This window comes from Mesoplodon bidens, assembly GCF_964165515.1.
Source record: "Mesoplodon bidens genome assembly, chromosome: X".
Classification (NCBI taxonomy): Eukaryota; Metazoa; Chordata; class Mammalia; order Artiodactyla; family Ziphiidae; genus Mesoplodon; species Mesoplodon bidens.
Window position 1 is genome coordinate 21,790,279 of NC_138163.1, and position 14,337 is coordinate 21,804,615.

At 40.9% G+C, this 14,337-nt stretch overlaps 1 protein-coding gene across 1 annotated transcript in view; it reads right to left on the reverse strand.

Annotated features, from left to right (window-relative positions):
• Positions 1–265: 265 nt before the first annotated feature.
• The window catches only part of LOC308609281 (germ cell-less protein-like 1), a gene marked incomplete at its 5' end in the record, with an annotated part of 33,588 nt that continues 19,516 nt past the window's right edge, over positions 266–14,337 (reverse strand). The window contains 2 exons of the mRNA XM_081222982.1: positions 266–1,889; positions 2,121–2,202. Of these exons, the coding sequence (XP_081079108.1) occupies positions 424–1,889; positions 2,121–2,202 (1,548 nt within the window). The 3' untranslated portion in view covers positions 266–423. The remainder of the gene's footprint in view (positions 1,890–2,120; positions 2,203–14,337) is intronic.

Consider the following 14,337-nt stretch of genomic DNA (forward strand, 5'->3'; position numbering starts at 1 on the left):
ATTTTTTTTTTACTTTAACATTCACTTAATCAAACTAAAGGAAACATATATTAAGAAAGTTTCACTAAGAGTAGTAGAGTAGGTAGGCTCACAGTTTCTCTTTAAAGTCAATAGCTCTTTGTCTTCACAGAAATGATGGGCAGGGTGGGGGGTGGTGTCGATGGATCCTAAACCAGGAGGACAGGTTGCCATGTTCACAGCCCAAATGAATTCTCAAGGAGTTTGGGGGGCTTCAAAATGTGTCCTCTTCATATGCTCATGTAAACAATCTCAAGTATTATGAGCTACAGTTCAACAAAGCCTCTGACAGAATTGGTTACCAGAGATGGGCAAGCCTGGTTGGTCCCACAGAAGGAGCTGGCATCTGGACCAAGCTGGTCGTCCCTGACCCCAGGAAAGAGCTGCTCAGTTCTCTGAGCTGCTTTACAGGGGCAAACGCCCTGGGAAACGCTCCCCTCGCTGGAGGTACAGGAAGTTACAGGCCACATATATGGGGAAAACCACGTCTTGGTTTTCCAGGTTCATTACCTCTAGCTCTTGATTCTGTCTCAGGGAAAGCATCTGGTATTCCGTGTCCTTCCTGAAAACGGCTCTCCCTTCCCTGTCCAAGGAGAACAGGCTCAGGCGGAACGCGACCTTTCTCCTCCCGAGTAGACTGACCCCGAAGCTGCGGTACTTTTTCCGTGCGCTGCACCGGCAAATGATGCGCTGGTTGGCGTAGCGCAGCACCAGGTCCCAGAAGAATTTGAAGCCTTCCCACCGCCAGCTGCACAGCTCGTCCCTGTGGAGCTGGCTCCCGCACCGCATGCTTCTCCCCTGGGGGTCGGACACGTAGATGCCCATGGGCCGGACAATTCTGGTCTGCTCAGCCCGGAGGGGGCCAAGGCAATGCTCACTGTACAAGCGACACAACCAAGAGGGACGGATCAGCGCATCCTGCTGGATGACGTGTGCTGACATCGGGTCGCACATTATGTAGGCAAGCCGCAGCTGCTGGAACACTGGCACGAAGGCTCTGCCCTGCTCGGTCTCCAGGAAAGGGGTGCCCTCCGAATCCCTCCTGGACCTGGCAAACCATGAGTTGGTGTCAGGCAATAGGGCACTGCGCGGGCCCCTCCATGTCGGCTGCAGCTGCAAGAACATCCACATTTTCAGCATGATGTACACGTTCATCTCCACCCCCATCACAAAGAGCCGTGAAGAGGCAACGACCTCTTTCATCAGATCCAGGCTGACTTCTCGCAATAGCCCCTCACTACACAGGGTCATCATGTTGTCCAGCAGCCACTGAAGACACATGGTCCTGATGGTCTGGAGTCCGTAGCTTTCAGCAGAGTAGTAGTAGCTGCACACGGTCTGGGCACTGACAGTCTCCTTCATGACCTGCCCGCACCGCTGAATCAGCTCGTCCAGCTGCAGCATGCTGGCTGTGGCCAGGATGGCAATGACTCGACCGGGTGGGATGAGAATGGAGCCTCGGTACAGGGAACCTAAAGCCTCGTGCAGTGCCTCACGATCAATGTTCTCGTCAGGCATCTGCATCTCTATAGTACCCATGTTTGTCTCCCGCCAAGCGCCACTGAACATGCTAGCAAAGAACCCTGACTGGCACAAGTAGACCCTATGCAAGTTCCACTCCTCCCCCAGTGCGCAGATCCGCACGTCGCTCCCTTCTCCTCTCAGGAAGAGTGCCTCATAAATGGACCCTGAATGATCTTTAGCACGTTTCCGGCGGGGCTCTTTTGTGAGCGGCTCCCCTGGGCCTGTCTTGGGCTTGCGGCTCCTCTTACGGGCGGTGGGTCTGGCCTCTTCACTCTCGTTCCCTTCCTCTCTCTCTGCCACTACTGCCTCCTCAGCCTCCTCATTCCCCGCACTGGCACCTGGCTCCTCTGGGGCACGCCCCCACCAGTGCCATGGCATCCGACTGCTTCGTGCTCCCATGGCCTACACCTCAGTGGTGCAGTGGACAAGCTTCCTCTCCAGGCGCCGTTGCCGCAGGCACGAGCTCAGCCCAGAGTGATGCTGGGCACTATGACGTTTGCTCTGAAGGTCTCTCGAGAGGACGCCACGCTAAGCCACACCCACTAGTCCCCACCCCGCCGGGTAAGGGCACTCCGTACCAGGGATTCCACTCTGTTTATCTTTCCCTCCTGGGATGATTGCTCTCAGGCTCCCTTCATAGGATGATGGTGGAACAGAGGCCTTTGTGTGCGAATTTTACCCATTAATTTCAAGAACACAATTCGCTCTTGCCCATCTAAAACAGTTAGTGATTATTCCTTTATGGAGAATTACATCTTGGTCCCAGCCCTGTCCTCTAGGCACCTTAATTTCCATAATTAACTTCTTATTTATTTATTTATTTATTTATTTTTAATTAATTTTATTTTTATATTTTTTATTAGTTCCTGCTTTACAACAAAGTGAATCAGTTATACATACACATCTGTTCCCATATCCCTTCCCTCTTGCATCTCCCTGCCTCCCACTCTCCCTAACCCACCCCTCCAGAAGGTCACAAAGCACCCAGCTGATCTCCCTGTGTTATGTGGCTGCTTCCCACTAGCTATCTACCTTACGTTTGGTAGTGTATATATGTCCATGCCTCTCTCTCTCTTTGTCACAGCTTACCCTTCCCCCTCCCCATATCCTCAAGTCCATTCTCAGATACGTCTGTGTCTTTATTCCTGTTTTACCCCTATGTTCTTCAGGACATATTTTTTTTCTTAAATTCCATATATATGTGTTAGCATACGATATTTTTCTTTGTCTTTCTGACTTCACTCTGTATGACAGACTCTAGGTTCATCCACCTCATTACAAATAGCTCAGTTTCGTTTCTTTTTATGGCTGAGTAATATTCCATTGTATATATGTGTCCCATCTTCTTTATCCATTCATCCGATGATGGACACTTAGGTTGTTTCTATCTCCACGCTCTAGTAAATAGAGCTGCAATGAACATTTTGGTACATGTCTCTTTTTGAATTATGGTTTTCTCAGGGTATATGCCTAGTAGTGGGATTGCTGGGTCATATGGTAGTTCTATTTGTAGTTTTTTAAGGAACCTCCATACTGTTCTCCATAGTGGCTGTACCAATTCACATTCCCACCAGCAGTGCAAGAGGGTTCCCTTTTCTCCACACCCTCCCCAGCATTTATTGTTTCTAGATTTCTTGATGATGGTCATTCTGACTAGTGTGAGTTGATATTTTATTGTAGTTTTGATTTGCATTTCTCTAATGATTAATGATGTTGAGCATTCTTTCATGTGTTTGTTGACAGTCTGTACATCTTCTTTGGAGAAATGCCTATTTAGGTCTTCTGCCCATTTTTGGATTGCATTATTTGTTTTTTTGCTATTGAGCTGCATGAGCTGCTTTTAAATTTTGAGGATTAATCCTTTGTCAGTTGCTTCATTTGCAAATATTTTCTCCCATTCTGATGGTTGTCTTTTGGTCTTGTTTATGGTTTCCTTTGCTGTGCAAAAGCTTTGAAGTTTCATTAGGTCCCATTTGTTTATTTTTGTTTTTATTTCCAATTCTCTAGGAGGTGGGTCAAAAAGGATCTTGCTGTGATTTATGCCATAGAGTGTTCTGCCTGTTTTTCTCTAAGCGTTTCAGAGTTTCTGTTCTTACATTTAGGTCTTTAATCCATTTGGAGCTTATTTTTGTGTATGGTGTTAGGGAATGATCTAATCTCATCCTTTTACATGTCCCTGTCCAGTTTTCCCAGCACCACTTATTGAAGAGGCTGTCCTTTCTCTACTGTACATTCCTGCTGCCTTTATCAAAGATAAGGTGACCATATGTGCCTGGGCTTATCTCTGGTCTTTCTATCCTGTTCCATTGATCTATCATTCTGTTTTTGTGCCAGTACCATACTGTCTTGATTACTGTAGCTTTGTAGTATAGTCTGAAATCAGGGAGCCTGATTCCTCCAGCTTTGATTTTCATTCTCAAGATTCCTTTGGGTACTCGGGGTCTTTTGTTTTTCCAAACAAATTTTGAAATTTTGAAATATCTCTCCATCTATTTGTATCATCTTTAATTTCGTTCATCAGTGTCTTATAGTTTTCTGCATACAGGTCTTTTGTCTCCTTATGTAGGTTTATTCTTAGATATTTTATTCTTTTTGTTGCAATGGTAAATGGGAGTGTTTTCTTGATTTCACTTTCAGATTTTTCATCATTAGTTTATAGGAATGCCAGAGATTTCTGTATATTAATTTTGTATCCCTCTACTTTACCAAATTCATTGATTAGCTCTAGTAGTTTTCTGGTATCATCTTTAGGATTCTCTATGTATAGTATCATGTCATCTGCAAACAGTGACAGCTTTACTTCTTCTTTTCTGATTTGGATTCCTTTTATTTCTTTTTCTTCTCTGATTCTTGTGGTTAAGACTTCCAAAACTATGTTGGATAAGAGTGGTGAGAGTGGTCAACCTTGTCTTGTTCGTGATCTTAGTGGAAATGGTTTTAGTTTTTCACCACTGAGGACGATGTTGGCTGTGGGTTTGTCATATATGGCCTTTATTTTGTTGAGGAAATTTCCCTCTATGCCCACTTTCTGCAGGGTTTTTATCATAAATGGGTGTTGAATTTTGTCGAAAGCTTTCTCTGCATCTATTGAGATGATCATATGGTTTTTCTCCTTCAATTTGTTAATATGGTGTATCACATTGATTGATTTGCTTATATTGAAGAATCCTTGCATTCCTGGAATAAACCCCACTTGATCATGGTGTATGATCCTTTTAATGTGCTGTTGGATTCTGTTTGCTAGTATTTTGTTGAGGATTTTTGCATCTATGTTCATCAGTGATACTGGCCTGTAGTTTTCTTTCTTTGTGACATCCTTGCCTGGTTTTCGTATCAAGGTGATGGTGGCCTCATAGAATGAGTTTGGGAGTGTTCCTCCTTCTGCTATATTTTGGAAGAGTTTGAGAAGGATGGGTGTTAGCTCTTCTCTAAATGTTTGATAAAATTTGCCTGTGGAGCCGTCTGGTCCTGGGCTTTTGTTTATTGGAAGATTTTAATCACAGTTTCAATTTCAGTGCTTGTGATTGGTCTGTTCATATTTTCTATTCTTTCCTGATTCAGTCTTGGCAGGTTGTGCATTTCTAAGAATTTGTCCATGTCTTCCAAGTTGTCCATTTTATTGGCATAGAGTTGCTTGTAGTAATCTTTCATGATCTTTTGTATTTCTGCAGTGTCAGTTGTTACTTCTCCTTTTTCATTTCTAATTCTATTGATTTGAGTCTTCTCCCTTTTTTTCTTGACGAGTCTGGCTAATGGTCTATCAATTTTGTTTATCTTCTCAAAGAACCAGCTTTTAGTTTTATTGATCTTTGCTATCGTTTCCTTCATTTCTTTTTCATTTATTTCTGATCTGATCTTTATGATTTCTTTCCTTCTAACTTTGGGGGTTTTTTGTTCTTCTTTCTCTAATTGCTTTAGGTGCAAGGTCAGGTTGTTTACTCGAGATGTTTCCTGTTTCTTAAGGTGGGATTGTATTGCTATAAACTTGCCTCTTAGAACTGTTTTTTGCTGCATCCCATAGGTTTTGGGTTGTTGTGTCTCCATTGTCATTTGTTTCTAGGTATTTTTTAATTTCCTCTTTGATTTCTTCAGTGATCACTTCGTTATTTAGTAGTGTATTTTTTAGCCTCCATGTGTTTGTATTTTTACAGCTCTTTTCCTGTAATTGATATCTAGTCTCATAGCACTGTGGTTGGAAAAGATACTTGATACAATTTCAATTTTCTTAAATTTACCAAGGCTTGATTTGTGACCCAAGATATGGTCTATCCTGGAGAATGTTCCATGAACACTTGAGAAAAATGTGTATTCTGTTGTTTTTGGATGGAATGTCCTATAAATATCAATTAGGTCCATCTCGTTTAATGTATCATTTAAAGCTTGTGTTTCCTTATTTATTTTCATTTTGGATGATCTGTCCATTGGTGAAAGTGGGGTGTTGAAGTCCCCTACTATGAGTGTGTTACTGTCGATTTACCCTTTTATGGCTGTTAGGATTTGCCTTATGTATTGAGGTGCTCCTATGTTGGGTACATAAATATTTACAATTGTTATATGTTCTTCTTGGATCGATCCCTTGATCATTATGTAGTGTTCTTCTTTGTCTCTTCTAATAGTCTTTATTTTAAAGTCTGTTGTGTGTGATATGAGAATTGCTACTCCAGCTTTCTTTTGATTTCCATTTGCATGGAATATCTTTTTCCATCCCCTTACTTTCAGTCTGTATGTGTCTCTAGGTCTGAAGTGGGTCTCTTGTAGACAGCATATATATGGGTCTTGTTTTTGTATCCATTCAGCCAATCTTTGTACACTTAATTTTTTTAACTTTAAAATGTACTTAATTGGGGGGCTTCCCTGGTGGCACAGTGGTTGAGAGCCCGCCTGCTGATACAGGGGACACAGGTTCGTACCCTGGTCCGGGAAGATCCCACATGCCGTGGAGCGCCTGGGTCCGTGATCCATGGCCGCTGAGCCTGCGTGTCTTGAGCCTGTGCTCTGCAATGGGAGGGGCCACAATAGTGAGAGGCCCGCGTACCACACACACACAAAAAAGTACATAATTGGGAATTTCCTTTAGGTCCAGTGGTTAAGACTGCTTTCACTGCCCGGGCCCAGGTTTAGTCCCTGGTTGGGGAGCTAAGATCCCACAAGCCGAATGGCACAGCAAAAGTGAAAATAAAAAGTACGTAATTGGCAAACTTTGGTCTTTGAACTAGTATTAGTAACAAAATATGTCTCACGTCTCTCAAAACTTATGTGTCAGGTCAACACAATTGAGACCCACAGCTCTAGGGAGCAAAGAGGGAAAGCACTTCCTAAATGCTCTGCTGTCAGAGAAATGGACTTCACCTTTGCAGAGTTCTTTGTGTTGATGTGATCCCCCATTGCTATTTCATGTGCTGGTGTGTCATTCTGATATTGTAGAACTCCATATCCCTAGGTTTCTTTATCTATTAAGTAGGGATCATAATAGTGCCTTTCTTATATGTTTCTTATGAAGATTAAATTAAAGAGCTTAGAACAGGGTCTAGCAGATGATAAATAAGAAAGTTTCCCTATATTATATAACACAAAAATAGAGGTATAAAGCAAAAAGTGGGGCTCAAATAAGAGTTTAATGTTTTCTATCATTATTATTGCTGCTGCTGCTGTATGATCCCTTTTGGAAACTGACAGGGGCATATTATGTAGTCTATTGGTTTTTGTTGGACAACCCCCTACCAAGTGAGTATGTCACTATGGGGAAAGAATGATCATTTTCTTTTTTAAATTATATAATATGTAATATATGGCTTGGTAGAAAATTTGAGAACTGTACAAAGGCATAAACTTTCTAAAAATATTAAAATAAATAGCCACTATGGTATGTGTGTGTAAATATATATATACACTTTTCCCACTTGGGAATGTGGAACCCATTTTTGATGAGAGTGTGGTAATTTCAAGAAATTTCTTGTCATACACTAAAACACATGCTGTAGCAGAATATCAGAGTTAGAAGGAATGTTAATTTAGTACCTTCTATTTCATGCCTTGAAAACATGCCCTCTTCCGCTCTTCTGCCTTGTATCCTATTTGTTTATTCCTGAGGTTCACAGTACAGATATTGGATAGTTTACTATTCTTCTGTATAATTTGGTTGAGAACTTCACTCTAATCCAAACATTTTTTTTTACAGATGAGGAAAAGGAGAAATTGAAAATTAAATCCCTTTACCTTGGTCAAAAACTTCGTTACATGAACCTCCTGGTCCCAGACCAGTGCACTTCAGACTGTCCCTCACTGATTGGACTGGGGTACATTATATTAAGTGGCAAATGTCATGTAGCAGGACATTTATAATTGGAACTGAGAAATTTAATTTCCTTTCTGAATGTTTATGTGTGTTAAGTTTAAAGTAAACTTTGGGAATTCTGCCTAAGATGGGACTTGAATAAAAGTGTCTACTTCTTCCCAATTATCCACCTATGGAATAAGCAAAGGAGTTAAAAGAGTGACAGGGGATCTATTTCATCTCTGGAAACCAGGTAAGGGTGCTACTCACCTACTTGAAATATTTAGAAATTTCTTCTAAATATTATGAACATGTCAACATATTAAAGAAAAGTGCTAGTCCTGGTCTTAACTCTCTTCTGAAAAGGCATCAGAGAATTATGGTCATATGGAGAGGCCATCATGGAAAAAGGCAACAGTGGAAGCTGAATCCGGCCTCTGTACCCTGACACTGAATTAAATCTTGGAGACAGAGTTTTGGGTGAAGTAGAAAAGAATAGTTTTATTGCTTTGCTAGGCAAAGGGGGCCACAGTGGGCTAATGCCCTCAAAACTGTGTGTCCCGACCTGGAGGGGAGAGTGAGGAGTTTTATAGAAATGGTTCAAAGAGGATGTGATCAGCTTGTGGACTTTCTTCTGACTGGTTGGTGGTGAGGTAAGTAGGTGTCAGCATCATCAACTTTCTGGTTCCAACCGGTCTGGGGTCTACGTGCTTGTGGGGAGCATACCATTAATTTCTCCCACCTGCTGGAGATTTCAGTATCTGCAAAACAGTTCAAAGATATTGTTATGTATATCACTTGGGGGAAACCAGGACCCTGCCTCAAGGCTGCACTATTGTTTCTTTTTTTCTTTAACATCTTTATTGGAGTATAATTGCTTTACAATGTTGTGTTAGTTTCTTCTGTATAACAAAGTGAATCAGCTATATGTATACATATATCGCCATATCCCCTCCCATTTGCACCTCCCTCCCACCCTCCCTATCCCACCCCTCTAGGTGGTCACAAAGCACCGAGCTGATCTTTCTGTGCTATGCAGCTGCTTCCCACTAGCTATTATATGTTTGGTAGTGTATATATGTCAATGCAACTCTCTCACTTTGTCCCACCTTCCCCTTCCCCCTCCCCATGTCCTCAAGTGCATTCCTATGTCTGCATCTTTATACCTGTCCTGCCCCTAGGTTCTTCATAAAATTTTTTTTTTAGATTCCATATATCTGTGTTAGCATACGGTATTTATTTTTCTCTTTGTGACTTACTTCACTCTGTATGACAGACTTCTCGGTGGTCCATCCACCTCATTACAAATAACTATTTCATTTCTTTTTATGGCTGAGTAATATTCCATTGTATATATGTGCCACATCTTCTTTATCCATCCATCTGTCAATGGACACTTAGGTTGCTCCCATATTCTGGCTATTGTAAATAGTGCTGCAATGAACATTGGGGTGCATGTGTCTTTTTGAATTATGGTTTTCTCTGGGTATATGCCCAGTAGTGGGATTGCTGGGTCATATGGTAGTTCTATTTTAGTTTTTTTAAAGAACCTCCATACTGTTCTCCATAGTGGCTTTATCAATTTACATTCCCACCAACAGTGCAAGAGGGTTCCCTTTTCTCCACACCCTCTCCAGCATTTACTGTTTCTAGATTTTTTGATGATGGCCATTCTGACCAGTGTGAGGTGATACCTCATTGTAGTTTTGATTTGCACTTCTCTAATGATTAGTGATGTTGAGCATCCTTTCATGTGTTTGTTGGCAATCTGTATATCTTCTTTGGAGAAATGTCTACTTAGATCTTCTGCCTATTTTTGGATTGGGTTGTTTGATGTTTTGATATTGAGCTGCATGAGCTGCTTGTAAATTTTGGAGATTAATCCTTTGTCAGTTGCTTCATTTGCAAATATTTTCTCCCATTCTGAGGGTTGTTTTTTTGTCTTATTTATGGTTTCCTTTGATGTGCAAAAGCTTTTAAGTTTCATTAGGTCCCATTTGTTTATTTTTGTCTTTATTTCCATTTCTCTTGGAGGTGGGCCAAAAAGGATCTTGCTGTGATTTATGGCAAAGAGTGTCCTTCCTATGTTTTCCTCTAAGAGTTTTACTGTGTCTGGCCTTACATTTAGGTCTTTAATCCATTCTGAGTTTATCTTTGTCTATGGTGTTAGGAAGTGTTCTAATTTCTTTCTTTTACATGTAGCTGTCCAAAAATACCTAGAAACAAATGACAATGAAAACATGATGACCCAAAACCTAGGAGATGCAGCAAAAGCAGTTCTAGAGAGGGAAGTTTATAGCAATACAATCCTACCTCAAGAAACAAGAAAAATCTCAAATAAACAACCTAACCTCACACTTAAAGAAATTAGAGAAAGATGAACAAAAAACCCCAAAGTTAGCAGAAGGAAAGAAATAATAAAGATCAGATCAGAAATAAATGAAAAAGAAATGAAGGAAACGAAAGCAAAAATCAATAAAATTAAAAGCTGATTCTTTGAGAAGATAAACAAAATTGATAAAACCACCAGCCAGACTCATCAAAAAAAGGGAGGAGACTCAAATCAACAGAATTAGAAATGAAAAAGGAGAAGTAACAACTGACACTGCAGAAATGCACTGTTGTTTCTGAACTGCTCCTCTCTTGTCTCCGCATCCCTTCCCTTCCCTATTTAGCAACTGCTTGAACCTGCCCTTTGGAACTCAGGGAAGGTCATGGAGGCTGAATGAAGCCTGTTTCCTGTAATCAAGAAAAGTGGGACACAGAAAGGCTTTTGTGCCCAGGAGCCCCACAGTGTCCTGCTCGGTATCACAGTGACCACCTCATTTGGAAGGGCAAGGGCTGCAGGCAAGGAAGAAACTTAGGGCAGATGTGAAACAAGCCTCCTTGAGACCCCTTTGCCAATAAAGTGCCATAATATCGACAACTACCCTGGAAAGCTCCAGGAGGCACAGAGCTACCAGGAGCAGATAGTCAGCTGTACAGATGGCTGCATTTCTGACAACAGCCCTGGGAAGAAGGCCAGACAGAGCCATCAAAGAACTGGAATGGAGGCTAAGCTAAAAGACATCTGAATATATAAAGCTGTCCCATTGCTCAATGTCTTTACGAAACAGAAGGAAGATATCACAGTGAGATGGAAATCTCTTTCTGGGACTTCCCAAAGCACCAACTCCTTCTCCATACTCTCCTCCGTCACACAGTTGTTTTTTTTTTTTTTTTTTGAATATATAACAGCCTGTCCTCTTGCATAGCAAACTGGTAAAAAGTAAATGTATAAAAGGAAAATCCACTCACATTTGCCTGTGTGTATCAGGAAACAGACTAGCAGTGTCTAAAAAGATGAGTCTATTTATTTCAGTGATATACTCAGGGATGTCATAAAAAATCTAAGCTTTTTCTATCTCCTTAGTGTGGGACTTAGTGTGTGGCTTTTCGCCTTCTGGTTGCAAGGTGGCTATTTGATCTCCAAGCCTCACATCTGAATTTCAAGCAGGAAGACACAAAGTGTCAACGGGACATGCCAACTTAGTATGCTCCATATACAAAGTTTTCAGCAAGCCCTACTCCCCTAGACACACATTTGCTTGAATTTCATTATCTGGAAACTGTGTCATGTGGCCACACTCAGCTGCAAGGAAGTCTAGGAAGGAAGACAAGGTAAAGGGTATTATGAATGTCTTTGGGATGTCACATCCTTTGTGTCAGTCACACATTGCAAATGGGGAAATAGTGATCATGGACGACCTCTCCTCTTTCAAGAGAAAGGGCATACTTTTAAAAATAATATATGGGGACTTCCCTGGTGGTCTGGGGCATGGGTTCGATCCCTGGTCAGGAACTAAGATCCCACATGCTGCATCATGTGGACAAAAATAAATTTTTAATAGAAAAAAAAGAATCTATGGAAGAAAAGAAAAGTACACTTAAGGCAACATTTTTAATGGGTATTATTAAAAATGGACAGTATAAAATAAATTAAATATGAGAGTATAAGAAAAGAAACTTATGGAAAGTCTGGCTAAGAGAATGAAAAAATCAAAAGGAATTGGATGAAATAATGAAAACATATAAGGAAAATCATAATTCACCAAGAGAATTAGAATCTTTAGAAGTGACAACAATCAGAACAACACTATAACGGTATCGAGGTTCTGCCACTTAAAAAGATGATGATGAAAAGGGAAGGAAGGGTGGGAATGAGGGATCAGGCAAATGCAGACAATTCATGCTCTTGTACAAGGAACCAGAACAAGATGAGAAACCAGAATAAGCAAGATTCAAGAAGGAAAATATTTCTGAAGAAGTAAAGATCTGGATCTGCAAACTGGAGGAATTTTCTTTGAAGATATGGGGGAAAAATCAGGCAAAACTTTTAATTTTTATAGTCAAGAAAGCAAGCATGCAGAAAAATAAAGTGAATTTGCAGAGGAGGAAAAATCAGATTGGCCACAGATTATTGAGGCTTATGGAAGATAATGGAGCTTGTTTGGAAGAAAACTTTCCAAAATATTTTTTGCTTCCGCAAGTTCCAAGACATTCTCCATCAGAAAAATGTTTTGGGTTTTTGTTTGTTTGATCAAAGAAGTTTATGAAATGCTGCAGGTATGTGTCTGTTTTGGTGGTTCAGTAAAGCACATTCAATATATTTTAAAATTCTGAGAATTTGTATGGCAAAGAAACCACACAAATTTAATTTTTAAATCCATAGTTCCCCAAATTCATTTGACCATAGAATTCCCTTTTTTCATGTAATAGTGATTGGTATTGCACATTCATAGAATGGATTTGGGGAAATGTCAGACATAGTTTTGAGAGAAATGTTTTAAGTCAAATATTATCAACTCAAGTAAGTTATTATTATAGATGTAATTTCTGAGCCTTGGCATAACTGAAAACAATGACCAAAATATCCTTTCTGTTCATCAGCCAAAGTGATATACATCAAAATGAATAGCCCCCAAAATGAAACATGTGACTTCTGAAACCTGTTAAATACTTTGGTAAAAGTCTACAAGGTTATACACATTATAACCACATTACAAGGTTATACACATTACCATCCTTACTACTTCTCTGACCTCATCTCTTAACTCTCTCCCCCTTGTTCTCTCTGCACAAGGTACACTGGCCTCCTTACTTTTCAGACTCATTTCTGATTGATTGATTGATTGATTGATTAATTTTAAGGTAGGATCAATTGTGGTTTTTTTGTATTAGTTTCTGCTTTATAACAAAGTGAATCAGTCATACATATACATCTGTCCCCACATCCCTTCCCTCATGCATCTCCCTCCCTCCCACCCTCCCCATCCCACCCCTCCAGGCGGTCACAAAGCACCGAGCTGATCTCCCTGTGCTCTGCGGCTGCTTCCCACTATCTATCTACCTTACGTTTGGTAGTGTATATATGTCCATGCCTCTCTTTCGCTTTGTCACAGCTTACCCTTCCCCCTCCCCATATCCTCAAGTCCATTCTCAAGTAGGTCTGTGTCTTTATTCCCGTTTTACCCCTAGGTTCTTCATGACATTTTTTTTAATTCCATATATATGTGTTAGCATACGGTATTTGTCTTTCTCTTTCTGACTTACTTCACTCTGTATGACAGACTCTAGGTCTATCCACCTCATTAAAAATAGCTCAGTTTCGTTTCTTTTTATGGCTGAGTAATATTCCATTGTATATATGTGCCACATCTTCTTTATCCATTCATCTGATTTAGAGCGGCACTTTTCACAAGCTGTTCTATCTGCATCATTGCTTACCCAGATCAAGATCTTTGCATGGCTTACTCCCTACCTTCTTTTTTTTTTAAATAAATTTATTTATTTATTAAAACTATTTTTTTTTGGCTGTGTTGGGTCTTCGTTGCTGCGCGCAAGCTTTCTCTAATTGCGGCGAGCGGGGGCTACTCTTCATTGCAGTGCGCAGGCTTCTCATTGCGGGGGCTTCTCTTGTGGAGCATGGGCTCTAGGTGTGCGGGCTTCAGTAGTTGTGGCACGTGGGCTCAGTAGTTGTGGCACACGGGCTTAGTTCCTCTGCGGCATGTGGGATCGTCCCAGACCAGGGCTCAGACCCGTGTCCCCTGTAACGGCAGGCAGATTCTTAACCACTGCACCACCAGGGAAGCCCCTCTCTACCTTCTTTCAAGTCTCTTCTCAAATGTCACTTTTTCAGAGCATCCTTCCTGAACCACCCTACCTAAAATTGTAACCTCTCTTTGCCATCATCACTCAATATCCTCTTTCTCTGCTGATTTTTCTTCATAACACATCACCAACTGATATACTGTAGAAGGTTTGGTTTGATCATTATCTTGTTTCTGCTGTGAGAGTAGAGTTATTGTCTGTGTTGTTTTGTGGCTGGGGACATATCCCCAGTGTGAGGAACAATGTCTGGCCTAGAGTAGGTACTGAATAAATATGTGTTGAAAGAAGGGATGAGTAAATCATTATTTTCGAGTGACATTATAATTAAAATGGAAATGAAAAAGAGAAAAAAACTGATAAATTGTTAAGAA